Source organism: Sparus aurata, chromosome 22, assembly GCF_900880675.1.
Source record: "Sparus aurata chromosome 22, fSpaAur1.1, whole genome shotgun sequence".
NCBI classification, from domain to species: Eukaryota; Metazoa; Chordata; class Actinopteri; order Spariformes; family Sparidae; genus Sparus; species Sparus aurata.
Window position 1 is genome coordinate 17009819 of NC_044208.1, and position 27892 is coordinate 17037710.

General features: G+C 42.2%; 1 protein-coding gene across 3 annotated transcripts in view; it reads left to right on the forward strand.

Annotated features, from left to right (window-relative positions):
• The first annotated feature begins 238 nt into the window (after positions 1–238).
• The window catches only part of LOC115573831 (glutamate receptor ionotropic, kainate 2-like), a 79183-nt gene continuing 51529 nt past the window's right edge, over positions 239–27892 (forward strand). The window contains exon 1 of one of the 3 annotated variants that reach the window (XM_030404849.1): positions 239–345. In XM_030404849.1, coding sequence (XP_030260709.1) covers positions 291–345 — 55 coding nt within the window. In that variant the 5' untranslated portion in view covers positions 239–290. Of the gene's footprint in view, positions 346–6945; positions 7614–27892 lie in introns of those variants that run through there. The other 2 variants (XM_030404848.1, XM_030404847.1) reach the window with 2 other exon arrangements.

Consider the following 27892-nt stretch of genomic DNA (forward strand, 5'->3'; position numbering starts at 1 on the left):
TAGGAGCATTTGTTTGTGATTCAGCTCGAGATATAAAATGCTTCAGAATTGCTGTGTGTAGATATGAGATCACGTGTGTGTGTGAATCGAGATCGCGATTTTTTAACGATTTTTTTGTGCAGCCCTATTCAGGACATCACAGCTTTGTCCGACCTCATGATTGTAATGTTCCTTACTTGTCAATAAAGATTAAAAAAAACAAACAAACAAAAAAAAAACGTATGGCTAGAAAAACGATAGTTTGTCTTAGCCGTTAATGCTAACTACAGTTGCTATAAACAAGACTACAAATGACATCGAGCTTTATGACTTTTGGCACGTTGTGGAGGTATTTGCAAGTATCAGGTAAGCTAGCTTTATACTGTGACTGAACTTGCTGTAGTTTGTCTCTGCTGTATTCTATGTTTATGTCATGTTTTTGATTTCTGCAGAAAATAATTTGAGCCAGCTTATAATTTTTTTCCAAGTCATATTAGCATTAGCAGTATGTATGTTGTAGACATTTGTAGAAGTGACATTACCTATTTTTCTGAGTCCATAAAACTACAGGTGAGATTTTGCACTGTGGTTCTGTAGTATGCTAATTTGAATGAGTGCATGAATGAATGAATTTTGGTTACATACATCTTGAGGAACAAAAATACAAATGTTCTCATGGTCAATGACTGAAAAAAGGATCGGCCCAAGGTTTATTTTTGCCCATCCTATCCAAAAGATAGCCCAAAAAATCAGCAATACTAAAGAAAGAATATAGATTAAATAATATATGAATACATCATACTACATTTTCATTATGTAACATTATAGTCTGTGCTGGTTATACATTTTAAGACTTTTTTGAAACCAAACAGAGAGAAAGTCCATTTCCAGAGACCAGAAACTGAAACACATCTGTATTTTACATTGATTCTCACTTATTTTCACTACATGTTCCCTCTTAAATTATAATCTCCTGGAAAAAAACAAACATTTTGAATACAGACAGGAAAGCTTTTGTTCACAACTCAAAAACGTATTTCCAATGTTTTTAAACACACAATGTCTCGATTTGCTCAATTTGCTCATTATAGTCCTGATGAAGCTCACAGAAGTGAAGTGACAGTGGCAATTTGCTCACAATTATGATGATAGAATTGGTAGAATGTACCATATTACTCAACCATCATGCTTCTGACAATCCTTCCATGCCATTTTTGGCATTATCGCCATGATAGATGGAAGTAACAGATGGCTGTCACAACAAAGTCAGAGTGCAGCTGCAGAAGTAAGTCTGTCTGACTGCGACTGCTGGAGGGGGGGATTTGCGGGCATCCGTCAGCACTAACAGGAAGTGACAGTGTGCAGAGAGGTCCTAATTACTGTCTCACTTGACTAATTGTCGTCTCTGAAGAATGTATTCCCACTGAGGTCCCGGGGAAGTCATTGACAGCATTGCTCAAGACATATAGGCCACTGCTGACTTCAGCATGCTGTTATGTTCAAAGGCGCTGCTGAAGCAAAGCCACAAGTGGGAAAATGCATTGAACTTATATCAGCCATGATTACAGGCTCAAGTGAGGCGCGTGGCATGGTGCATTTGCAAGGGCGTACGCTGTTATATTGCAGCTGTGAGAAAGGAACAGGTTGACGTGCTTTGTATGTAATTGTGAGTGCTAAAGGGGAAAGTGTGCATGTTTTTGTAGGGCCCTGTCAACTCGCAAAAAAAAACCCAAAACGCCAAGACATTCTTAACTACAGTCATCCTGACATAATGGGCTGATGAAGTGAGACCACTGTTGGATCTCTGGAAGCAGCCGTGTTAGAATAAACTTGTAGCATTCGGAACAATGCAGTAGAGATGAGCCTTTAGTACAGGCCGACTGAACTGAATGAATGTCTTCTCTTTCAGGGTCTTAACCATTCAAAGTGCATCAGCTTCTCGTTTCCATGGTTTCCTTCCCTGTGCCAACGCTATCTTTCCACCAGTCTGACTGCAAGAGAGAGGGAGGGGGGAGAGAGAGAGCATCAGAGAGAGAGAGAGAATGACAGAAGGCTTTTAGCAGTGGTTATCTCTCCTTTGCATAAAGTCCCCTTTGCATTACCCAGCGCCTGAATGGCGTCTGAATAAACACACCAGCCCAGCTCATGTGGAAGCCTCCGTGGGTTACAAGCGAGTGGGTGCGTATAAAGTAATCTAATTTGTGGTCTCCTTCAAAAAACGACACGGTTTGATCATGGATGAAAAAAAAGAGTACATCTCCCAAATGGCGTTTTTCCTATTAGTCACAATGGCGCTGAAGGAGCAGGAGTCATTTTAACACCATAATGAGACAATTTGCATTCCCCATCACCTCTTCTTGTTGAATCGGTTTACATACGCGGTTATCTAATCCTCACTGGCTTAAAGGGGAGTGAAAAGTTTGTTAAAGTGCGATTTCTCATTTAATAATCCAAATATCAACAAACATAATCTCAGCAGGGGTATTTACAGGGGAGAACGACTGATCCTTCTGTCCTTAAATGCCCGCTGCTCAAGCACAGACATACAGTACTGTTCAGATGAATGTTAGAAAATTAGGTTAGCATCATTTGTGGGAACCTTAATTCTATTTCACAAATTAAATTGTGGGCAGGGGCACCTGAGGACTTTTTCTCAATGTAATACCTTATTATCGAGCCAGAGGGCGCTGTGACTTTAAGTGGAGACCTATGTGCCTGTCAGTTGATGTCTTCTCCCTGAGCTCAATAAGCATTCCTTTCATGCTGTGTGAGGCTCTGCTGACTTCTACGGAAACCCCTAAATTTCTCCATAATTATGCTAATGGTCCAGATGGTAGCATGATGAGTGCCTTTCTCTTTGATATCCTTGCGCTGCACAGTGCTGCTTGTGTGCAAACCCACGCAACCTGCCACACGTTCAAAGTCAGTGCTCCCACACCGCGTATACTTGATCCCCTGTAATTGCTTTGGTGTTTCCTTTAGCTGATGCACCCTTAGCCCTCTTAACTACTAAATGCATTTTTTTTTTTTTTTTGCAAATGAGGATTTGACAGATCCGGCGATGTATAATGGAGTGGTACTCCAACAAAAGAGTGGGCAGGTGCCTGTATCATTTGCTTATCTACACATTTACTTTTATTTTCATTATTCCACGGTGTCATAAACATGCAACACATAAGGAAAATGCAGTGACGTCAGACTTAAAGAACACTTTAGTGACATCAGAGGAGATAGACATGCCATAAAGTATGCCAAGGTCACCTGGAAGCCCAATTTTAAACAGGTCATACAATGATATTGTGGGGGAGAACAGGATTGGTTGTCATATTCATTAGAAGTGTTGATAATGAAGTGTTCTGAATTGTGGTCAGAGGTCACCTTCAGGGTTTGTCACGTCAGAATGTAAATATCCAGCTCTTGCGTGTTTCTTTTTAATGGATTTATGATAAAAGAATTAAGTATAAAGAGTGTAGTAGTTTTCTTTGCTAGGCTACAACATGGTGCTTGTCGGGTGGTTGCCACGTGTGACAGTGAGTGACTGACACAAGGATGAGTTGAGTGTTATTGTGCTCTATATTGTTCTTTTTGCTGTTGTATCAGAAACGTTATAAGAGACGAAACACTTAAAGCATTTTGAATAGCGAGATGGCAGTTGTATGACACATATCCTGCCCCTTCCGCCCCCCCCCCGAAAAGCCAATCATCTGCTTCATCACAGGCGAACCAGGAAACATATCAGCCAATCGTGTTGAGCGCACAGTTTGGATTCATGTCGAGTTTAATCGATTTGGGGCAGCTGCGGATTAAATTCTAGTAGCATTTCAACTCGCATTTGTTCAGGTGCTCTGATGGAATGAGTGCTGTGGTTTGAGCCATAAAAGAGGTTGGTGTTGTTAAGCTGTGTGCTTGCGTAGTTGAGGTATTTGAGGAGGGGAAACCATTTTTGGGTAAAGTCACTGTTTTTATGTCCTGTTGACCATGGAAAGGGAAGTTCTGGCTCTCTCATTCAGATTGAGGTCTGGTCTCGTTAGCCAGGAAGAACTGCCTAGCTTAAAAGGACTGTGGTTATATACTAATTATACAAAAGTATAATACTAATACTCTTAAGGATTACTAAATTATTTTATTCCTTAATCGCTTTTAAATAGCTAGCACACAGCTTGTTAGCTTGATGCTAATTCATGATGGGAATTGCCATGATATGCTAACAAACGATCCATTTCACTTCACGTTGAAGAAAAACACGACGTGTGCTCATGATCAAAGGCACAAACCTTTATTGACTTCAATGGGGAAACAAACTATTAACTGCTAACTTCACATTCTCAACTTGCTCTGCTACGCCGCTTCAACTGAGCAGCTACAGCAACCTCAAAGGGTCAAAACTCGAAATTCCCTTTGGGTTAAAAATAGAAATACAGCCAGGAGAGGGCAGCACATTAACAAAATGTATTATTGTATGTATTATTCTTATTGCACTAGTTTGATGAGCAGGAACAGCTATGTCTCTGTGTACTTCAAATGTATTTTATTTACTAGTTTTATTTGCAGCATAGCAATGATCAGAAAGTCTGACGGACATGTGATATGTGTAGCTTTTGGAAATACGTTTCAGTCTCTGGAGGTGTATGATTAAACTCTTTTCCTGTGGTCTGGTGGTAAGAAAGGAAACAAAAGCCGCAAAACAACACCCAAGTATCGCTATTGTAACGAATTGGGAGATTATCATTAGGGGTCGACCGATTTCGCTTTTTAGAGGGCCGATACGATACCGATTATTAGAAATCAAGGAGATTGAAAACCAATAGTTGGGACTGATTCATTTGCAGTAAAAATTAAACTCTTTGTGTACATTTTTGACGTACTTTACTTGAGTATGTCCCTTTTTCTGCTACTTTATACTTCCTCTCTACTACATTTATTTGATAAATGTATTTGTCAGGTGTTACTGATCAGATAGTGTTGCAAGTAGCTCATTTTCAAATATGTTTATTTTGAGCTGGCTGGAAAATCACCGATACCGATAATCTGAAAATGCAGAAAATCCTCCCTGAAAACCAGTCTAGCCCTAATAAGCATATCCACTCAGCTCTGTTATATTTAGGTTAAATAAAGGAATGATTTTTCTCTTTATGTTCTCCACCTGCAGGAGCCGTGTGAGGTCGAGGCCGCTTTAAATGAAACGAAATGTTTCAAATCCATTCTTGAAGGCTTGCCCCATTTTGTAATTCCTTTTCCCCCCTATTGCAAATGACAATGGGACATCCAACCCCCTTAGTGTGTGACGACGGCGGTGAACAAGACGTATTAAACAGTCATCATCATTTTGAATGGAAGAAGTCTGAGGAGAGTAAGGTCACTCCATTTCTACCTGACACTTAAGACTTCCATTACACATAAAAGGGCGGGGGGTCCGTTAAAGGGATGCAGTTCTTGAGGGATTCAAATGAAAGTGGAGAGTGTGACGACTAAACCCTGTTCTCCCATAGTGGCTTTATTTTCGAGTAGTTCTACACCACACACACACACACACACACACACACACACACACACAGGCCAACCATTCACACCGGGAGTCACACAATGACGGTGTTCATTCAGGCTCCAGGACTCCGGTGGCGCCGATCAAAGAGCCTCTTTCACGTCTCCTTTGGGATTAAATCGCCGTCCACCCTCTCGGCGCACCACCACACCACCGTATACCTACTTATATAGCTCCAGCTGAGGCACCGGCCCATGAAGGAGCTGCTCGGGTGGGGTTGGGGGGTGCGAACGCTGATAAGGTGCATGTAGTGTTGAATCAATAGCATGTAGGGCCCGAGGAGGAGCCGCAGATATCCATCTTGTCGGAGACGCGAGCGACGTTTGAATTCAACGATCAGACGCAGAAACGTGATAGGCCTACGTACAGTCAGAGATATGGGCCCGGCTTTTTCCTTAAGAGATGTAACCAGGAGAGGATCAGTCCTCAGTGTGGAGGACACACACACACACACACACACACACACTCTCTCTCTCTCTCTCTCTCTCTCTCTCTCTCTCTCTCTCTCTCTCTCTCTCTCTCTCTCTCTCTCTCTCTCTCTCTCTCTCTCTCTCTCTCGAGGATAGTCTGTTGCTGGAAGGGTTTCAAGTCTAAAGTGGAGTTATTTGCATAGGTTAAATATTCGTTGCCTTTCAGCAGCTACCGTCGATATCACGGATTTGCTGTTCTGCCAATTTTAATTTCCTTTCATGCCACCTCCTCCTCCTCCCACTCCCACATTTCTGGATTGAGGCTGGACGTTGTTGAAAGGTCGCAGCTATGAGATCCCGTAAAGAGAGGCGAGGGAAGTTGTGAATGATACAAGACAGGCAGAGAGAAGGTGGGCAAAATAAAAACAATGCAATTAAGTCCTGCAGGCATGAGACGATATCGCCGGTGTGCAGAGGGTTGGCCAGTTGTTGTTGTTGTGTGCAGTGCAGTGCAGTGTGTGTGCGTGCGCGTTGTTGTTTTCTTTATGTGCCAAATAGAAGGAAAACACGTCTGTGGACTTTGCCAAGCGCACAACGTCGGCTGGATCGCTTCTGGTTGGTTTGAAGCACGAGGAAGATGAGGAATGTCTCTGTCCGTGGTGCTGAAGAGAGATCCCTCCTAACAAAAAAACACACACAAAAAAGAGGCTCCTACTTCATTCTAATAACTAATTAGTAACTCTGTTTTACATGCTGGTGCGGATCTGCTTTGCTCTCTGTGAGCTGATGCGCATCCGGTGGGCATCTGGACGGACTGCATGCATCCAAGCCCTGAAGTTGCACATTTTATTTCAGACAAATCTTCCAATCTTCGAGCGCAACTTTATTGGATAGACACAGAGCAGCCCATGCGCGGTGGAATGAAATAAACTTTCCCCACTCCTCCTCCTCCTCCTCCTCCTCCTCCTCTTCCCCTCCTCATTATTCCCCCCCATCTCTTCTCTTTTCCACCTCTTTCTATCCATCTGTAGCTCCATCTCTCTCGCTCTCTCTCCTCGCTCTCTCCGGTGTGCGCGTTCACAACGCTAACCTTGGCTCGACGTCAGAGCCTGTGCAGCAGTGCAGTATAATGGGAGCGCAAGCAACCCAGAGCGCCTCATAGGGGGGCTGCATATCGCTGCTGTATCCTCTGCTTGGCGCTCGCTCTCGCACTCGCTCTCTCTCTCTCTCTCTCCGTCTCTCCAGCACCTCAGCCCACAGCCCATGCTCGGGCTCCCCCCCTCCTCACTGGATCCGTACCCTTCGACATGGATGTCCCGCCGTCCCTCGACCCGGAGGATTGTTGCTTCTTGGCGCAGTGAAGGAGGAGAAGGGAGAAAGGAATCATGCCGGGACTGCTAATGGATTTAGGGAAAGCGCAAGTGACCATGCCGTGATCTTGCGCATCCAGGGCCGCCGTCACCCTGCCTTGCCCAGCGACCGTAGAAGAATTCCGGGGGAATCGAACCCGCGCACTGGGTGGATTAAAAAAACCACTGTGCATTTTTTTAAAAACAACATGAAGATTACCTCCCACCATCTGATGATAACCAGTCTCGATTTCAGGTCCAACCTCAGGCTGATCCCGCTTCTGCTGCTGTTTCTTGGTTACTCTCGCGGGATGCCACACGTTTTAAGATTTGGTAAGAATCTGTTTGTTTGTTTGTTTGTTTAGACACGATTTCATCTGTAACGACGTCCGGCCGCACCAGCCGGCCGTGTGGCCGCGCACCGTGGAGCGACATTCACGGCACGCAAAACGGCAGATTTAAGGAGACGTTTACGGTCTCACTCCCGCCGTGTTTTGTCACGAACAGCCGGCTGTGAAAAGAAGAAATTGTCGAGTTACATCTCTTCGTGTCCGACCATATTTCGTGACAGTCATTCGGAGGCTTATAACCGGGTGCAACACGAAACCTCCACGCACCTCCAATCCGGTCTGACGGTAACTTTGAGTGTAAATGAAGTGTAAAAGGAGTTTGTCCTATGCAACAGTTCACGGAGGCGTGCAGCTGATGAAACTCCGAGAGAGAAAAAACACCACCTCCACCACCACCAGAGTCTTGTATCTACACGGCCCTTTTTAAACTGCTGACACCCCGACATGTCCTCTGCACCAGATGTTTACATGTAAACATTACACCCGGTGTAAGGCTGCCGATCAATCACTCTGATCTCTCGCCGGGGGTCGATCAATAGTTTTACTTTTCATCTTAAATCCCGTTGAACTGCCATCCGAACGGGAATCCCCGTGGTTTTGATTTAGAAAAAACAAAAAACTGACGGAGTAACATGAAAGTAACAGCTAAAACTGAGAAAATAATCAGCCACGTCATCTTCAAGAAGAATTAACTGTTGATGATGAAAGTGTTTCCTCAACAGTTGCTGATTCGTAACTTAAAAAAAAAAAAAAAAAAAAACTGCGCTCAAAAAAAAAAAAAAAATCACTACATCACATCCTCTTGTGGCTGTCGCTTAATTAGATCCGTCTCAGGCTGGCTGCTCAACATACACAACAACATCTTGGAGTGACAGGAGGAGCCCCCACCACCACCCTCCTCCTCCCTCCCCTACCCCTGACAAGCGGATGTCATCAAATGTTGACAACACATCCTTACAATCCCCCCCTTCCAAAAAAAAAAATCCCCCCTGAGGGTCCTGTTTGAGAGTCAGGCCGCGTCCGCAACAGCCGCCGCTATGGCAACGGGATGTGCTTGTCCTCCTGCTGCATCCTCAGCTCGATGAGCGATTTCCCATCTCACACGTTGTCTGACAGACGCCGGGCGTGTACTCACTAATCCTCTGAGGGGCACAGAAAAAAGTCCCCAAATGATAGTATTGTGCACCAAAGTTTCCAGGCTGGAGAATAATGAGCACATTCTTGGGAGGAACACTGAGGGAATAATTGATAATGTGTCTGTGGAGGGAATTCTGGTCTGTGTCCAACAATATGAGATAATATTTGCCTCCACCACAACATGCATTCCCAATGTGTCGCCTACGGTGACGTGCAGGATCTGGCAGCAGGTTAATAATTTTTTATTTATGCTGCCCAAAATCACACTCACATTGCCACAGTGGGCTTTTACAGTCTGTGTAGTGAACGACATCCTCTGTCCTCAGACCGGCATCGAGCACGACAGACACAACAAGCGAGATAAGAGGTGATTCATGTCACTCAGATCTTGATCTCTCGTGTCCGGGTTCAGGTGGCAGAGATGCTGCCAGAAACCCTGCTTTTAAAAAAAGCCAGATCTCTGTCCGTGGTCCTGAAAGAGCGGCTGCACGAGCTGCCGAAGCTCCTGCTCAGGACCACAGGCAGCGAGCCGGCTCCACGGTGCCTGTTGCTGCACAAGACACACGACACTAAATGCCTCCCGTAAAAGCCTTTTCGTCTCTTGGCTTCACATCTCTCTGTTGTAACAAGGCTCCATTTCGCGTGGTGTAATTTGTTCCCTTTGGTGAAGATGATCTGCTTATCTGTCTGTGTTTGCTTGTACTGTGAAGGAGCTGAGTCTCCAAAAGAGAAGAGATAGATGACGATAGAGGTGTGCGTGCGCTCGGCTGATTTTTATCTAAAGAAGAAAATGTATGTCATTGTGCGATAGGGAAGAGAATTACAAAACTGCCTTGAGAGACAATAGAGCCCACTGGCCCTTTTTCCTCGAGCATTTCCTGTCCTGCAGGATGTGCTTGCTCAGCAGATCATCCCAGCTGCTCCTGCAGGAGGCTGGCTAAATGAGGAGGTCAACTCCCCTGGGCCTGTCTGTTCCCTCACTGCCCCAAGTTCCATTCTGCCCAGACAGGCGGCTCACATTGTACAACCACTGTTCTCCTGTCAGCCTGAGACCTTTTACACACACATACACACCGTACAACTAAAGCATAGTCAGCCCTTTGTTTGTATGCAGAGCGACAAGTGTCAGAGGAAACAAAAAAGAAAAGCCACGAGAAGTGTTCGACCAACAACCGCAGCCCCGGTGCAGCCGTCACAAGGTACAATAAAATACCTTCCGGTGAAGATTCTCTCCTTCTACCTGGCTCACACTTGCCTTGGGAGCTCTGAATTAGACTCTGCAGCTACCGATTCTTGTTAAGGGTCTCACAAACCCGGAGAAAGAACTGAATGTTTTTTTTTCCTACCTTCAATAGCCACTTTGGTTTTCTCTTCACTTTCACTCACACCGTAGGCTGAAGGAAATGCTGGAAAAACATCCACTTTAGACATGAAATGAAACGTTACTGCTCAGTAGTGAGGCACAAAAGACAGAACTCGGTGTTGAATTTGCAAGCTGAATTATAGTCGGGCAACATGCTAATATTCTCCCTGAATTTTAGAATACGGTAACGTCTGACCGTCTTCCTTAAATTATTTCAATACAGTAGCAGTTTAAGATGCGGCAGTTCTCAGAGTTCATCTTTCCCTTTTTGTTGTAGAGGAGCTGTTAGAATTGAGTGAAGTGAACAATGACAATTTCAATATATTCTGTGTATATATGATAATGTGTCAGTTAACCTTAATCCTACTGACTGGAGTGAGGTTACCTCATATCTCACAGGAGCTTTACTCCAGTTTTTCGATGCAAATGCATTGGGGTCTGCAGTTGTGATAGATGGGACTATTTTATATCAGTTAGACAATACTGCTGGCCAATATTTGACCGATCAGAGATACATCGATATCAGCATTTTTATTGACCGATATGTGCCATTATTAAAACTAAGTGCAAAAAAGATGCTTGGGGTCATTTTCTCATTATTACAAGTGAAATGTTTTATTTCTGTGCATTGATGTCGTTTTGGGCTATACAATTTTTCAATAAAATGTTAAATGTCCTTCTTCCATAATTTTTTATAAACATGTTTGAGGGATTGTTGCAAAAAAAAAGTATATAAGTATAAATTCTACGTAAACAAGAATATTGGCAGATATATTGGTATATATCGGTATTTTTAACCCCCTACAATCAGTACTGACATGGGCCACTAAAATCTAGTATCAGTAAAGAAAGTCGATATTAATAGTTCGGCCGATGTACGCACACTTTTTGACACGATCCCTCAAATGCTGACATGAAACACTTGACCAAAACGTATAAGGATATTTTGCAGTTTGTTAGTAAATTTAATGCTCTAAGATGTGAACTGAAACAGTAAACATCACTCCAAATGTAATAATTATAAATCACCCCAATCTTTCTTTTCCGCACTGGGTTCCTCTCATCGATATCGATATCGACAACACATCCGACGATACGATTTATCTGTGATGTACGAATACAGGACGATAATATCAGCCTACCGTATATCGCTCAGGTGCTGGACTATTTATTGTGTTCATGTTGCCATACACACTGTCCGGGAGAACAGGGGCTCACTGCCAGTCATTTTTAAGTAGTAAGACAGCGGACATTCAGCAGACGCAGATTGTTGGAAGTTTAAAAGACTGTCGGTTCATTTTGATTATCTTATGTTGAGGTCAAAATTCCCTTGGTTAGTTTAACATAATGTTTGCTTAAAGGTATTAATGATATAGGACTCAAGGGATGGTAAACAAACCTTTAAAGGGACTATATGTAACAATACGTAACGAAATACATGTATAAATCACTTTTTTATCGGCCATATGTGAGCAGATTGTAACGTGATGTGAAAAACGAGACCTTCCTCGTCTTTCTCGGTCGCCTATAGCAGCCTGTAGATGATTTGTGTTAGTTGTTTAATGCTGCTGGACTGCGGATTTCTTTGTGACGGACTCGCGTTGGATTTTCTGTGACAGTCCAAAAGATGTGACTTTATGCACGTTTGAATGCAAAGCACAACAACACCAGCGCTAGTTTAGAGATGGAGTCCACTTACATAAACTAACAGGCTTCCAGCACAACACAGTTCAAGTTCCACAAACCCTCTATAAGTCATAATGTGGATTGTACGAGTGATAGGAGCTGCAAATTGTATTTGTCATTTGCAAATGAACTGTAACATTCCTTAAAATGTGTTTTTTTTCAGATCACATTAATTACATACCTACAAATATTGATAAATGGTAGATTTACAGTTAATTAAACTTCAGTTAATAGCTATTTCCCGATTAACAAACACTGAAATGCTTTATAAAGCATTTGTCAAGCAATTATTTATTGTGACGTTGCAACTGATGGCGAAAAGACTTTGGGAAATAAGTTGACAATTCGCTATGATGGTTGTGTCTTTCAGTAGTTCCTATCCAGTCTGTAGGGTGTTAAATATGTCAGGGTGTCAGCTCATATTCCATTCTACTGTGGCAACAGTGCAATATGTGCATGATCTTATTTGGCTGTCCTCATAGCAAATGTTCATTCATACAAAGAAAGAATGAGTCATCACATCTGCCACCCCGTCCGAGCTAATCAAGTTTAACTTTCCGACATGTGTCCAAATCATGAAGGTGCCTCAGGAAGAAGTAAAACAACAATGAAATTGAGACAGTTTTTTAAATTCCGATGGCTATGGTTGGTCTGCGGCTGTGAGGTTGAGTGATAACATTATCACCGCCATCTTCAAACAGCATTGGCAGACGCAGTATGTCCCTGGGCTGTCAACTGCTGCTGAAAGCATTGTTGACTCAGAGATGCTCATTTTGTTTGTTTATTTCCTGCTTATGTTTAGATTTTTCCCAGTGCAGACATGCCTGGGAATATTTATGACTAAAAACACAACACTGTTTTTCATTTTGGAAAGGACATCAAGTCTATTTTTTTTTCTCCCTCAGTCCTCTGGCAAAAGACACAACCCCCTCTGGTAAAAGCTATGTTTATCTAGCTACTTCCACAATGCTGTGCCAGGAATAAAGGTCCTTTATTGCATTTCTAATATTTAACAGCCTTTTCATCCCCTCAACTGGGCTATGGTTGCGAAATTACAAGGCTGTCAAGAACAAGCAAGGGTAGAGGGAACAAATTCAAGGGGAGTTTGTAGTTAATTGACTTTATTTGCTTTTGCTTTTTCCGCCAGCCTGGATTATCAGCGCGCCGGAGTTTAGTTTGGGATTGCAGGAATTACGGATAACACCCTGTGCTCTGGCCCACTGCCAGCGCGTTCACAGCAAACACATTTAAACAGGCACAAAGCTGCTTAAAATATTCATGTGTCACTTGGCCCCGCTATAGCTTATAGAAATGTGAAACTATCTCCTCTCTGCTGGCAAATGATTTCCATGGTTTAAAAATACCCACCGTGGGTTTCAAGAACAAAAAGGAGATCTGTCCTACATTAGCATGCAGCACCACACATGGGCTTCAAGCAGGGAACTATCTAGATGGATTTTTTAAAACTTGTTTACGTTCCTGAGTCTTTGAAGGTCTTGCTGTCATGCCTCAGTTACAAAAGGCTCAATAGTGATTAATTCTTCTTTTTTTTTTTATCCGTTTTCAATTGGAAAATATCTGTGAGGTATGAAATTAGTTGTTGTGCTCAGCATTAAAGCAATCTTTGACATTTACCAGCTACATTCAAATAGAATATTTACATGGAGGAAGCTTTAGATGATTGATAGTTGCAAGGTTAACCAGTTCCGGCGTAACTGCCTCTTCATATTGTCTATTTTGAAAATCAAATGGAGAACACATTTAAGTCTTACGTGGAAGGCTTGCGTTCTGTATTCATTATTCACAGCCTCTCACTCTATGTCATTGTCACTCAAGGATTTCCCCAGGTATAAGGAGGGGTTAGGAGGTCATGTGTGCAATTGTTCTGTGAAACTGTCCCTTGAGAAGAGCCTTGCAGCTTGTCTTGCCGCGTGGTTGTCTGGCTCAGAGCTGACGGAAGGTCAAAGCGGAAAGCGCTCGCAAGGAATCATGTTTTTTTTTTTTCTTGCATCTTTTAACACATGTGGAGCTGTCCCTTTTCACAATCCCAACGAGTGAGATGGGAGAAAATTTAAAGTCACTGAGAGGTGTAAGAAAAAAGTGTTTGTGAGAGAGGAAAAAAAAGAGAAAGAGAGATGGGGGTCTGTGTAAAGTGTGAGCGAGAAGAAAAACAGCAAGTGTCGAGGCCAGCAGATACAGAGTAAAGATAGATTAGTTTGCCTCTGAGCAGTCCACTCTCAGCCCACTCTCAGTGTTTTATTACTGTTTTTCTGATTGTTTCTGTGAAGAGAGACAGAAAAGACAGTGGGAGTCCAGGAGTCAAGCACTGCAACTCTGAATAAACATCGGCTGTGTAGTACTAGCAAGCTGAGAATTTGCAAGGGACTAGACTGCATTGATTATTTTCATTAACGATTCATCTGCCTCAGGCTGTAACATGTCAAAAAAATGTAAAATATGAAAAAAATGCAAATCAGATTTTCCACAGTCCAAAGTGACATCTTTATTTTGCTTGTTTTGTCCAACCCAAAGTCTAAAACCGGAAGAAACGCCGCAAATACTTACATTGAAGAATCTGTGACGAGCAAATGTTTGACATTTTGACTGATGCAATTAATCGATTATTGGAATAGTGAGCGATTAAAGGGTAACTCTGCCAATTTTACACATTAAAAGTGTGTTTACGGGTCATGGGGAGTGCTACCGCATGTGTTAAGAAAGTAGTTTACGCCGCATGTAATGTGATAAATTGCTTCCAGTGATGTCACTCAGTGGTTAAGTTGCATTGTGGGTAATGTAGGGAGCCAGGTTCTGAAAAGGAAGAAGAATGTGTGGAATAAAATAGGTGTGTTCTCAGGTTCTGCTGTGTCAGTTTTGACCATTTGCCTTAATCTGTCAATCGTTGTATTTGTCATATACAGTATATACATTGTCCTGGTGCCTACATTACCCACAGTGCAACTTAACCAACAATTGACATAACAAGAGGCAATTTATCACATTCAATGCAGCTTCCTCTGGAGCCACAAAATACTTTTTATTTACTTTTTATTTATATATGCAGAAGTACTCCCCAAGACCTGTAAACACACTTTAATGTGTAAAATTGTCAGAGTTACCCTTTAATCGCTCACTATTTTGATAGTCAATGTATTGATACTATGATAGTCGATATATTTAAATATATATATAAAAAATGACAAGATGGCACCACGGACGGCAGCCACGGTTTGTTGGTGCGTGTTGTTTTGTCTTGTTTCGTTAATTTAACTTGTACAGCTCTTCCATCTTTATTTATCAATCATCCCACACTCCCACACACTCTATATATTGTATATATAATAGTCACTCTTTGTTTATTGTTTCTTGTTTATTGTCTTAATGTATGCACCTTATTCACCAAGACAAATTCCTCGTTGGTGTAAAACCCTTCTTGGCAATGAATCTGTTTCTGATCTCTGATTTCTGATTTCTGATTGTTTAAGTCAAAATGCCAAATATTTGCTCATAACAGCTTCTTCAATTAAATTATTTGCTGCTTTTCTACCAGATTTGGACTCTGGGTTAGACAAAACAAGCTAACTAAGTTATCCTTTAATTGTCAAATATCTGTAGCTCTGCCTGGGGCTATACAGATATGCACATGAAAAAGCTACAACAGCAAGGAAAAAAAACAAAGACCATAAATAACACAGATATCCTTGGGGAGCTAAACCCAGAAATGTGTTTTATTAAGATCTCATGCATTCATCTGTATTTGTTTTTATTACATATGTGGCTGTCTCCACATCCAGTAGACTGCACAATGGTGGGAATCAATACAAATCAATATGTTTGTTTTTGCTAAGAGGAATAATAGGGGGAAAAAAAAAAAGAAAAACTGGCAGCGAGGCAAGAAACCAGTGCCAAGTTGCGGTTGGCCTCTCCTGTGTGCATCTATCACAGGTTTCCTTCCATCTGTGAGAATTCAAACACATAAACCAAGAAAAAACAAAACAAATGTGTACGATAAGGAGGATGTGTGGGATCAGATTAATAATACACGTAGCTGTGAATTAATGACGACTTTAAACTGCCACGCGCTGCAGGGACTCGTGTAAGCCTGTATGGTATTGATGTAGTCATTATCACATTTCGTCTTCCTACTCGACACCCCTTTCCACTACGTTCAAACCCTCGATCGAGTGCATTTACGCTGACTGCGATATGCATTCCGAGCTGGCTGTGCCTTAAATGGTGTGAAAAATAGACCTTTTACTTGCTGCAATGCCGTGCCACTGTTTGCGTCATACGTGGGAGTAACACGTGAGCCCTTTGACTTCATCGGAGCTCAGCCGTGGCGATTAAGTATTAAGTGATCTCTTAATAGAGGAAAACAAACACACAGCCTGTCAGTGGTTTGTTATGGAAGCTGGTGATAGTGCTAATTGGGAGCCAGAGTAAATGTTTACCGTGTATATACTCTAATACAGTGGAGGGGTCATTGATTTTCTTCTCGCTGGATGGATTTGTTGCCATAGAACCCAACGGCGAATATGTATATATCATTTTATTCATGCAGCGTTATGTATTCTGTGAAACGGAAGACATTCGCATGTGAATTGCAAGCACGCAGAGCAGATATTTGGAAGGCACATAACACCGTAAATGCAAGCATTGACGTCCAAACTACCCGGGATTCAGAAGTCAATCGATTACAGAGAGCCCTCCTGCGCTTGCTATGATGTGAGGCACCGATCAGGTTAGGAATGTGGTGATTCACCTTCATCTCCAGCCAGCTGAATAAAAGAGTAAGAGGAGGAGGAGGAGGGCGAGCGGCTGACTGAAAGAGAGAACGCAGCAGAGTTCGGGCTCCCATTGACAGCACAGTCGGTCGGATGTATGAACGTTTCTCTGTGTGAACCAAGGACACGGGGGGAAATGAGCTCTGTGGGAGGACGTATTGAGGCAGGCTTACTTAAAATCATGTTCTTTGAATCAGCATGACACTCTATTGTCCGCCATCCACCAGGGCTATGCAAAATGTCTCCTCCTGCTATGTTGAATTTCATTTTTTCTGTTCTCCCTCTCCTTTTCGCTCAGAGGATTTTCAAGTGTTTGTGTAGCTTTCTCTAAAACAGTCCACTTGTTTTGAGGGTATTTTTTGAAAGGAAAGGTGAGAGCAGAGGATAAACACGCACAGGAAAGAATGCGGTTCTTTTGTGTGAGCTTTTTGCCAAAGTAAATGGACCGGAGAGGAGCACAAAAGTGTGTCTTTATTTGAGGAATTAAAAAAATCTCCTAGGGCCGTGCGATATTGCAGAAAGTATTGTCACGATCAATTTAATCCCAGTCATGATCCAAGATCTATACTGCAATCTTTTTGTTCCCTGTAGTCTACAGCCAGACTTGAAATGTCCTACAAATTCCCCCATTTGCACCATCAAAACACAACATTGAAATAAAGATGGCTCCTTATTTGCCATGTTGTGATGTGTAGTGTGTGAGTGTATTACTCCACATGGCTCTTCTGACTTATTGTAAATAATTTGCTCAATCAGCGTAGCTATCTAGTTGGTAACATCACTGGTTTGTTCACTGGTCGATGAGGTCACGTCAAGTTTGAGAACAGAAGTAAGAAAATGGCAAATACTGCGATCAACTTTTTTTTCTGGCTGCAGTAGCGTCTGTCAGGGTTTCTGCTGCTTATCGCCCTCACCTGTGAAGACACATTTCCTCATTTGTTTGATATGAGCCCCCGATCCCCACCCTTATCCATGTGCACAAAGCATTACGGGGGCTTGGAGCAGACTCGGATTGATCTCCTGTCTTACATCTTTTTTTTTTCTTTTCTTTTAAGGGTTTGAGGAGACATAATGAAGCCAATCGACTCTGTTTCCCCCTCGCGCAGCTGCCGACGCGATTATACCCACATTCGGCCATTACTTTCCGAACATGACAAAAGGCACCGAATTTCCTCCCCAGCAGGGTGTGGATTAATATGAGAAATGGTGACATAAACAGGAGACTGCAAGAACAGAAGAAAGATTAGAATAGCAATCTTGATTTTCACCTTTATTCTCCTTTTTCTTACATTTATCCTCAAGATCTTTCCTTATTTATTGAGAAGAAACGAGTGCACAGATTTGAGGAACTTCATTATTCAGTAATTTCTTTTTTATCGGCAAGCCTTTGGCTGTTTCCCTCCGTAAAGCCGGGTCTCTTTCATTTGGTTTTTTTCTGCCGCTGAGCAATTGCCCCTGTGTGTGTTTGCAGAACAAGCGAGACAAATTGACACGCCTTTGCAGGAAAGTGTAGCATATTGACTCGTACCTGTAGCTGTGATTATCGGCTAGCTTGTGTACAGCAGTGGGTGATGGGATGCTGATGAACCCAAACTGGGAGCTGACATTATCCTGCCCTGTGGCTGAGGGAGAGGGTGGAGGTGGTGGAGGGGTGCAGGTGTCCGTTCAGGTCTAATGGGCCATCCATTCAGTCGTTTAATTGAGTGTCTTTTATCTGCCTCCAGTGACCTCTTTTATTCTCCATTTCTTCCTCTTCGTTTCCTGCGCTCATCCATTTTTTTTTTCATCCTCCCTCCCTCCCGTCTCCAAACTCTCCTCCGCGTAGTTGTCTGCAAGAACGCCCGACTTCAGTCAGAATGGCCGTCACCTGTTGTTTTTCTGAGCACATCTGACAGGTTTTGAGGAAACAGTGTGATGGCGAGCTGCACTTTCAGATTCAAATCAATACCAAGAATACAGAAAATAGGTTTTCTCTTCTTTTCCCTCACATATTTTCCTCTCTGTCCTTCACTGTCCTTCTCTCAGTGTCATCTTTGTCTCCCTTTGGCTCTCAGCTTGTGTCCCAGTCCTTCCCCTTCTGCTTTGTTCATTCACACTATCATCGAGCGTTACTTTCCCTCATCCCCCGGTCTCAGTGTCCTTGCACACAAAGGCACGAAAATGACATGCACATTCCGGACCATTTCCCGTCGCACCTTTCGAATTTCAATGCAAAGAATACCTTTTCAGTCTCGGACATCTCCAATCCGTGAATAGAGCGTTGAACTGTAGGTTTTATCACCGCAAATGTCTTTATAACATGCCTCAACATGTAAGGGACTTTGTGGAAGCTTAAAATGAGCCCACACATTGTCATTCTTCTCATGACAGAAATGGCTTTGATGAGGCAATATACTGTAGACACAGTATGAATTTACTGTGGTGACAGAACTCAAATTCAAATGCACTCTGTGAAAAATGGAATCCTCTTGCAATGCTTGTGATTGTAATTTCCTTTAGGAGTTTAAAAAAAATATTGTCCGTAATAATCTTATATCACTTCTCAGCTTCTAGGTCATTGCCAATCTGAAAAAATGATAATCACCTTCTGTGCAAGCATATCTAAATTTATGAAGATTAAAAATTATTATAATCAGATTATCGAAAATCCTGTAAAATGTCTTCTTTTCCTCTCCCGTCGCCCTTCAAAAAGCCCAGCTGTGAGCAATAAAGAGCCGCCTCCTGAATTAATTCTTGACCTTTGGCTCTGACGGGAGATAGCATCTGCCCTTCTACAAGAAAGAAAGTCTAATTTTACAGCCATTTTGTTCAGAATTACAATGGGAAGAGTGTAATACAGGGCCATTTTGATGAGCGGGAGAAGAGCGAGAATTAGAGTGAGAGCAGCAAGGGGAGCAAAGAGAGACGACAAAGTCTCATATAATTTGCTGTGACCTGATTGCATCATTATAAATTGAAGGCTTTTTTTAGAGGTTCTACACCAAGGTCGACTGGCTCCATATGATCTATGTTAAATGCATGTTGGAGATGTTGTAATTCAAGTTTTTCCCTGGTATCGCTCTTTTCTCTGATAAGAGTTCACGTCTAAAATGCAAATGTTCAGAAACAGCACGGGTGTGAGAGCATTCTGGCGAGTGTGCTGAGAGACAGATGGAAATCCCCCTGCTTAACTTTCAGAGGGTTAGTATAAGACTCCAAGATTACTGTTTGTCAAGTTCTCATCTATATTTATTTTGGTGAGCGATGCAGCTTGAGGGCTGCTGGAGTATCGAGGGACGCTCGAGACACCCAGTCCATCCTGCCTCGTACTTCTCTCTGCTGCGAAGCCATAAATGGATGAAAACGCCTTTATCTCAACGTGGAAAGTGATTATGAACCAGAGACACACATTGTGCATGCATAGTCACAGTGTTCTCCAGGCTGGACTCCTGCCTCACTCTTAGCCTGCAGTGGATAATTAGCATCTCTCACACGTGCTTAGGCTTGATTAAAACTCAGTTTACAGTGAGCAGCGCTGTGAGGTCGCCATCTGTCACCTGCCGAGGCCACCGTGAGATGTACTCTAGTCAGAGGCAGTGGGGAAGGCTGTGTGTGTGTGTGTGTGTGTGTGTGTATGTAGTCGTTTGATAAAGCAGGCAGGGGAAAAAATGGGGGACAGAAAGAGAAATGGCGGTGACGGGCGCGGCAGTAAGCATTAGGATGCATTCTGTTCAATAACCGGTCCCTCTCACTCCCCGGCTGTATATTGCAGCCAAATCACATATTTTCAGTGCTGGCAGAACGGGCTCCCGAGTGCAGTTTGGGGATTTTGTGTTATTTACTTGAACTTATAACCTTGCGACGGCAGTTCTGGGAATACTCGTGTTTACACTTGGAAGTCAGATGGGATGTGTGAAAGCTCATAAAACCCAGTGTGTGAAAGCCGCTCTGTTTGTCCCCAAAACACAAAGTTTTCGTGCCACAGACGCAGTATACACCCCTGTCGCTGCAACTACTATTGTTGGAGGATATATTGTCAGAGAAATAATAGCAATAAGCAGTATTATTGTCATTCTGACACCATTCTATGCTACTTCAGTAATATAAAAGTATAATATTGCAGAACACCTTTTCAAATGGCAAAGGAAGAATATTCAGAGGCTGGAAGAGGAAATGAAACAAATACACGGATATCCTAAACAGATAAAACATAAATAAAGTAAAACCACACAACCACAATTTTGAATAAAATCACATGTTGAATATTTAGGTCATATATCAGAAAGTCATGACTTAAAGGTATCATATTCTGCTCACTTTTGGGTCATACTTAGATTTTAACATGCTTTAATGTTTGAAAAAGCACATTATTTGTCTCAGACTGTCCATTGCTGCAGCGCCTCTATTCAGCCTCCGTCTGAACGCTCTGTTTTAGAGCTTTAGTCTCCTGAAAAGCCTTGTCTGCTCTGATTGGACAGCTCTCACAGGTGTGAGCAGACAAAGCAGACAGGGCACACCATGTTTCTACATCAGCTCTGCCAGTGCTTTTGCAATCCCTGCCGTGCTGAGGGGCGTGGCTGAGGGCGTTGACTTTATCCATGTGATGTCACAGCCTTACAGCTGTCATGGTGGGTCGTTTAAAAGCACAGTTTATGATCACTGACTGTGTGCATTTCACCGTGTATTGAGTGTTTTGATACTTTTACATTATTTATATAGTACATTCATAGACCTGCAATTTAATTTAAAAAGAAATGTACATTTCAATCCCAACAATATGGGACCTTTAAGAAATCGATAAGGCCATTATCACGCTTTTGTTGTAGGATGAGCGAATTTACATACCGTGTGCTATTTTGAAAAGCTTGACTACATGTGCCCTGTATTTACAAAAAAATGAAAAAGATTACCAAACTGGAAACAACATAAAGACTTATATTTAGAAAAATATTTGTCAAACTGGCAACCCTGAACGATGCCTGAGGATGTGCTGTCTTGTTTCTGCATTTCCCAGCTCCTGTCTTCTGGTCTTCTATTTATTTTCTTCTCATTTTCAACCGACCGAGAACTTATTCCACAGAGGAAAATATTTGATTTATTAATTGCATTTTTTAAAAAAAAGTAATTACTATTTACTTCACACTATGATCTTTGCTTGCAAACTGTTTTGCTTGGGTTGATAAAGCGCCTCATAAACAGATGACATTATCAACAGAAAAATTCCGCTGTTACTATTTTGACAATCATTAATCTTTCAAGCTTTCGAGTTTCATACAAAACATAGTTCCAGCTTCTCAGTGCTGAGACTTTGCTGCATTTTCTTTACCTCTAGTATACTGAATATCAATCGGTCGTACAAAACAGGCAATTTTAAGATGCTACTAAGGCAACAGTGATGGACATTTTTCACCATTTTCTGATATTTTACAGACCAAACCATTAAACAACAATTTGGAAAGAAAAAAAAGAAAAAAATGGTAATGCAAGAAGGGCTGTACCAAATACCATTATTTTCTTTTATTTCAAAGCTTCTGTTGAGGTTTTTGAATGCAGCCTTGAAAGACTGTCATCATATATTATTGTGAGGTCAAAGCAACCTTCAAAACATCCTTGAACTAAATCATCAATACGAACAAAGCGATTAATCATCAGCAACCTTAAAATTCTTACAAAACCTTGGTTTCTTTGAGATCTTTGCGCAGTCGCCATTGCCATGAAAATGATGACGTTTAGATACGGCACTGGGCAAATGCAAAAAAATTGGCCAATATGACCTCTTTTTGTAAAGCCTCCATTTATCTACTATAGTGAGAGCACAAATGTGCATGTCAGCTTGTACGACAGCCTTGTTAAATGTATTTGCACTACACTGCAAATCATGCACTGGCATCTCATTTTGTTTTCTGTCTTTGTCTGAGCAGGTAGTGGAAAAAAAAATGTTCAATACAACACATGCCACATGAAGAGCTCTAGTTGTGACCTAATGATTCTGTAAAAAGCTTTTTTTCAAATCTCAGGAACAATCTGTTAGTTCTTTAGAGTGTGTGTGTGTGTGTGTGTGTGTGTGTGTGTGTTTGATAATACTACAGAAGCTCCACAGCATTTGACTCGAGCTGCGTTCTTATGTTTCTTTAAGGAGCTCGTCTAATCTCAAGAGCGGGCGCGTATTTCAGTGAAATGTGTTCGTGTGCATCCGTGTAATGTGCGCGTGTGCGTGTGCACTTCCACATCTTTATTTTTCTCAGTCGTGTTTCTTTTCAGTTGCATTCACAGTTTGAGAGCAGTGGAGAGGTTGGAAACTGCGAGCAGACAGAAGTCATTTGGGACTTCAGCGATTCAAGGCCCGTGGAAGTGTACTCACAGTTTGGCACAATTAGTACCAAAAGGGGTCCCTGCTTGACAAATTAGCACACAAAATGTCAGCCGGTAGTTTAGCACATCCACAATGAGCCCTTGCAAATTAGCACATATTTTTAGGAGGGAGCTGGCACATTATTATGAATAGAGAGAGTCTGGCAAATTAGCACATCTGTTGCCAGCGCTCAGAATTAATAGATGTTATATGATCACTGGTTTCCCACTTGGAGTTGGGTCAGGGACGAGGGTGGTGGCACACATTTCTAATTGAAGACTGTATGTGTGCTCATTATAAGAGATTGATGAGATTGAACTTTTGGCGATGGTATGGATGGTTATCACCCCAAGTGCAGCTGAACTTGGTTACCACCGAATGCTGCGGGCGCGGGCTTTATATTCTCACATCGCTCACGTTTTCCCCCTGTCTCGGTTGTTTCTTACCTGACACGTTTGTTTAGGCTCAATCTTAAGGGTGTGTGTGATTGTGCGCGTACCCATGCTCGTATTCAAGTGCGTGAGTCAGCCCCGAGGCTTAGCGTCCAGCGGTGGCAGGTGACAGTCTTGTCCAGTGTCAGGAGGCTTTAGGGTGACAGGAGTGATTCTATTGTGGAGGAAAAAACACACAACAAGCCAAACAAGTCGGATAACAGGAGCTAAACTTTTGTTCACGTAAGCTGCTTTCTAACGGTTTCATGTTCCGTTACCATAACTCCAACAGAGTGATTGATTAAGCTATTGATTGATGGCTGACCCGCTTTTTATTGTGATCATTTGATTTATGGTTTCATCTGCTTTTCTCTGGTAGTGGTTCTTTTCTCATAGTCTTTATAGTTTAGTCTTACATGCTCTATAACACCTGATTTCTTACTCTAGTCATTGATGGGAAAGTGTACGAACACATTTCACGAATACAAGTAATTTACTTTTATTTTTCAGTTTTGACTCCTAAATAAGTTTACAAGGCTCAACCAAGATCGCTATCATGTATCTTCTTAGAAAATGTGCCTCTATTAACAAAATTTACTGCTTTCCTTATCTTTCTCTAAGAAAACCAAGGCTCTATATGATGTTATCTTCGAGCCACAGCCGGAGAAGATGTAGCTGGTCAAATAATACGCTGATATATCACCTCTGCAGGGGTATTAAAGCAGGGTTTGGCTCTGCCCATACACGTAGAATACAATAGAATACACTAATGTTCTTTCTTTTATTAGAAATAAGGTCAAACGCCAGGACTTCATTTCCTTTACAGGCTGCATTGATGATAGCTTGTTTGTGTGATATCGTAGCACTGGCGAGCACAGCGAGCACACTCCTGCACAGTGGATGTATCTAGTGCCCATGGTCACATTTCTGAGGAATCTTCAGGGATAAGGAGAATTGGCCCTTGTGCAACGTAGGAAGGTCAGTCCACCGCAAGGGGAGCTTCAGATTAATGACCAGGGGCGGCGACTCTCTGCAGGCCTTCATGCATCATGTCCCATTCACCGCCAAACATGTCAGGGAGCGCTCCCACTGGGAATTTCGGGGATATTTACGGAGCATTTCCATCACTTTTTGCCTCCTGCCTGTTGGCTTTGAACGCCGATGCTCAGCGGCTGAAAGACTGAGGGAGACAGAAACAGGCCAGGGTGTTGGGGTGTAGTGTGTCGAGGTCTTGAAGCCTAACTGACTTCATACCTGGGCCGCTCGCCCTAGCGACAGTGTTGCTAGCTGGTTGCTATGGCAGCCTCGCCGCCATCCTGCAGCTGCGCTGCTGGTCATTAGTCACAGAGACAGGCTGTATGCACTACTATCACAATACTCTTCCTCCACCAATCAGCTGCTCACATTCCAAAACTGCCGATGTCTCTCAGCCATAGCATAGATGTATGAGTCACCATGGCAACATATCTGAGTCCCCTCTCCCAGAGTACAAGAGCATCCTTGAGCAGAGAGGGCTAATTATATTTTCATTCATAGTTTTGTAAGTAACAGCTTTCTTTTAGTTATAAATAAATTGTCTCTGCTGGTACTGACAGTGAATTGACTTTTTGGAAATTTGGAGTTCAAAATGTAATACTTTATTTCCATGTCAACATGATTTATTGGCGTTTGTCTGATTGGGCTCACTTAAACAAAATCAGACAAAGAAAGAAATCATAAAACGGCTCTCTCATAAAGAAGGTAATAGATTAAACAAGTCTAAAGCAGACAGGTAATATCCAACTCATTATCCTAAAAGCATAAAACATGTGAACGGTGGAATACATTTCACCGAAAGACATTTTGATAGCCACTACATGATTTCCAAGGTTAATCTCTGTCCTTAATGAAGCCACGTTACTTTGTAATGTTAAACCCAAAACACACTTTGATTAACTGTGGACAAACATTTAAAGGGAGTCAAATTTACATAGAGGAGACGCCCTTCTACACTGCCTTTTCATTTCCACTTTCAGATCTCTCTGTCTCTGTCTCTGTCTCTCTCTCTCGCTCTCTCTCTCTCTCTCACACACACACACACACACACACACACACACGCACACACACTAAGACACTCAGATCAGCAGGCCTGTTTTCTCGTCAGGGTGATTATCCAGCTCATAACTCACTCAGAGCTTTCATCAGTGCGATAATTCACACCGGTCCCAATGATGGCGGCTCCATAATTCACACACGCGCTGATTATCTTGGCCGTAACTCACACACCTGCAATCAGATTGACCACGATGCCAGAGAAGGGAGAGGAGGATGGATAGATAGATGATGCGGCCTGAGTGTTATTAGACTATAAGCAAGATACATTCATATCATAGGGTTATTACAGGATCGGCTATTTAGCTAGGACAGCAACTAATGGTTATTATAATTTCTTTTAAATGCCTTGTTCTGTCCACCAAACCAAAAGGCATTTAGTTTACTTTCAGAGAGGAGTAAAGAAACCACAAAATATTTACATTTAAGAAGTTGGAATCACTAAATTCATAGTTGCATTACTCATTACCACAAGAAAGTAAACTGAGTCCTTGAAATTGTACTAAGTATAGCTCTTGAGTAAATTGTACTTTGTTACATTTTGTCACAGGTTATTCAATGTCCTGACACTACAATTTAAATTTGACTACAAATGTACACTGGCAACAAATATTTGTTATTGGTCCCCTAAATAATAATCATTATCGTATAAAGGTGCAATACGTAAGAGTTAGCAACCCTGAATTCATACGGGCCAGCATAGCATCAGAGTAGCGCTAACTTCTGCTAACTGTCTTTTTATTATACATCCCTGACTGTAGCTGCTGTTGGCTTGTTTGCTCAGTTAGCTAGGGGAGTGTCGGTGCACAGGAGCTCTGGAGCCCTGGGAGGAAGAGGATTACAGGCCAAGAGCTAGGTGGTTAGCATGCTAACTTTAGTGCTCTTCAACACAATACAGACACATCTTTGAAATAACGCCGACACCGTTTTTCAATTTATTGAAAATTCAGTACATTTTCGAACGTTTTGAACCTAAATTCTTACATATTACACCTTTAAATCAAACAATAACCGTTTAATCTTCCACATATCATCTTGCAGTGAAATCTAAAACTTGACATCTCCTTTGGAAATATTGAATGTAACCCTCTGCGGGCTTAATTTAATGTTCCCGCTCGCCTGTGTACTCAAAGGTGTAGGATTTCTTTCAAACCACCGTGTCCAATGCATACAGTATGCCGAAGAAAATTTGATGAGCATAACTTAATACCCTCACGCTCATTTCCACACTGGTTGAGCGGGCCTGTGGAGCTCCGGCTGCTCCCTCAGGGCAATAGAGTCATAATTATCTATTAGGTCAGACTGACATGATTCCAATCATCTTTAATGGTGATTCTCGGGTATTCGTCCCTTTGAAGATTAATATGCTATTTCAGTGAGATGAAATGCCACGAATAGCAGCATGTTAACATCACATCGCGGTACTACGGGGGGGACCAACACATGAGAAACTCATTATAGCTCACTCAATTACGGTGAAGCACAAAATATGTACTCAAGTTCTAACACTGTAGCGTCTTTCTCTTTTCCAAGTCATCTCCTTCAATTCTCCGTTGGACTTTATTTAAAAGAAAATCCAATAAAGTAAACCAAGGAACCACAACATATGATGGTGACAGTGATAAAGCTCGCTCCCCTAAATTAATGACATCTTCTTTGCCCTCCTGCACTTCTTTTCTGTCCCTCCCTGCCATGGTCAGATGCTATTTATAGCGTCGGCGGCCATTATTGCACAGCTCCCCCTCTCGTTCTCCTCTCTTTTAGAAATGCGTCACTCTCCCCGTCTTTTTCTCTTTCCGTCTCACTTTTCCGTCTCACTCTCTCTGTAATTGAATCGATAAACAGGCTTTAAACTTTTTTTCTTCAGTTTTCAGGATTTCGTCAAACTGACTCTCTGTCCTCAGAGAGGACGGGAGGCGTGGACGGACTACTGAGCCGAGCTCTGGACGCAGAGAGTGTTTTCTCAGAGCTGCTCTCACAACCTCCCTTTCATCTTTCCCCTCCCTCATCCATTCTCTTTTAAGTTCGATTTCTGTAAAGCTTTTCTCATGATTTAGTCCATCCTCAAAGGTGTCGTAGCCCTGCGAACGTGGGTGCCGTTTTCTTTTTTCTTTTTCTTTTCTGTTATGTTTACTGTGAAAGTTGAAAGTAGTTGCTGGACTCTACAGCTGTTTCAGCTGTTTGACATAGAAATGTTCTGTGTAAAACTTGAATATGCTACCATCCCCACAATATTGCATCACCTACAACACGACTTCATCATTCTAATAATGGATGAGTGAAAATACTAATCATCCTCACTGACTCCATTGGAATCAGGGATGCATGATAGGAATTCTAGCAGATATGAAAACTGATAATTACCCACTTCTACGATACCTTCACACAAGTTAGCATTTTTGTATCTTAAATAGAAGTAACTCCTTCTACTTCCCCTTC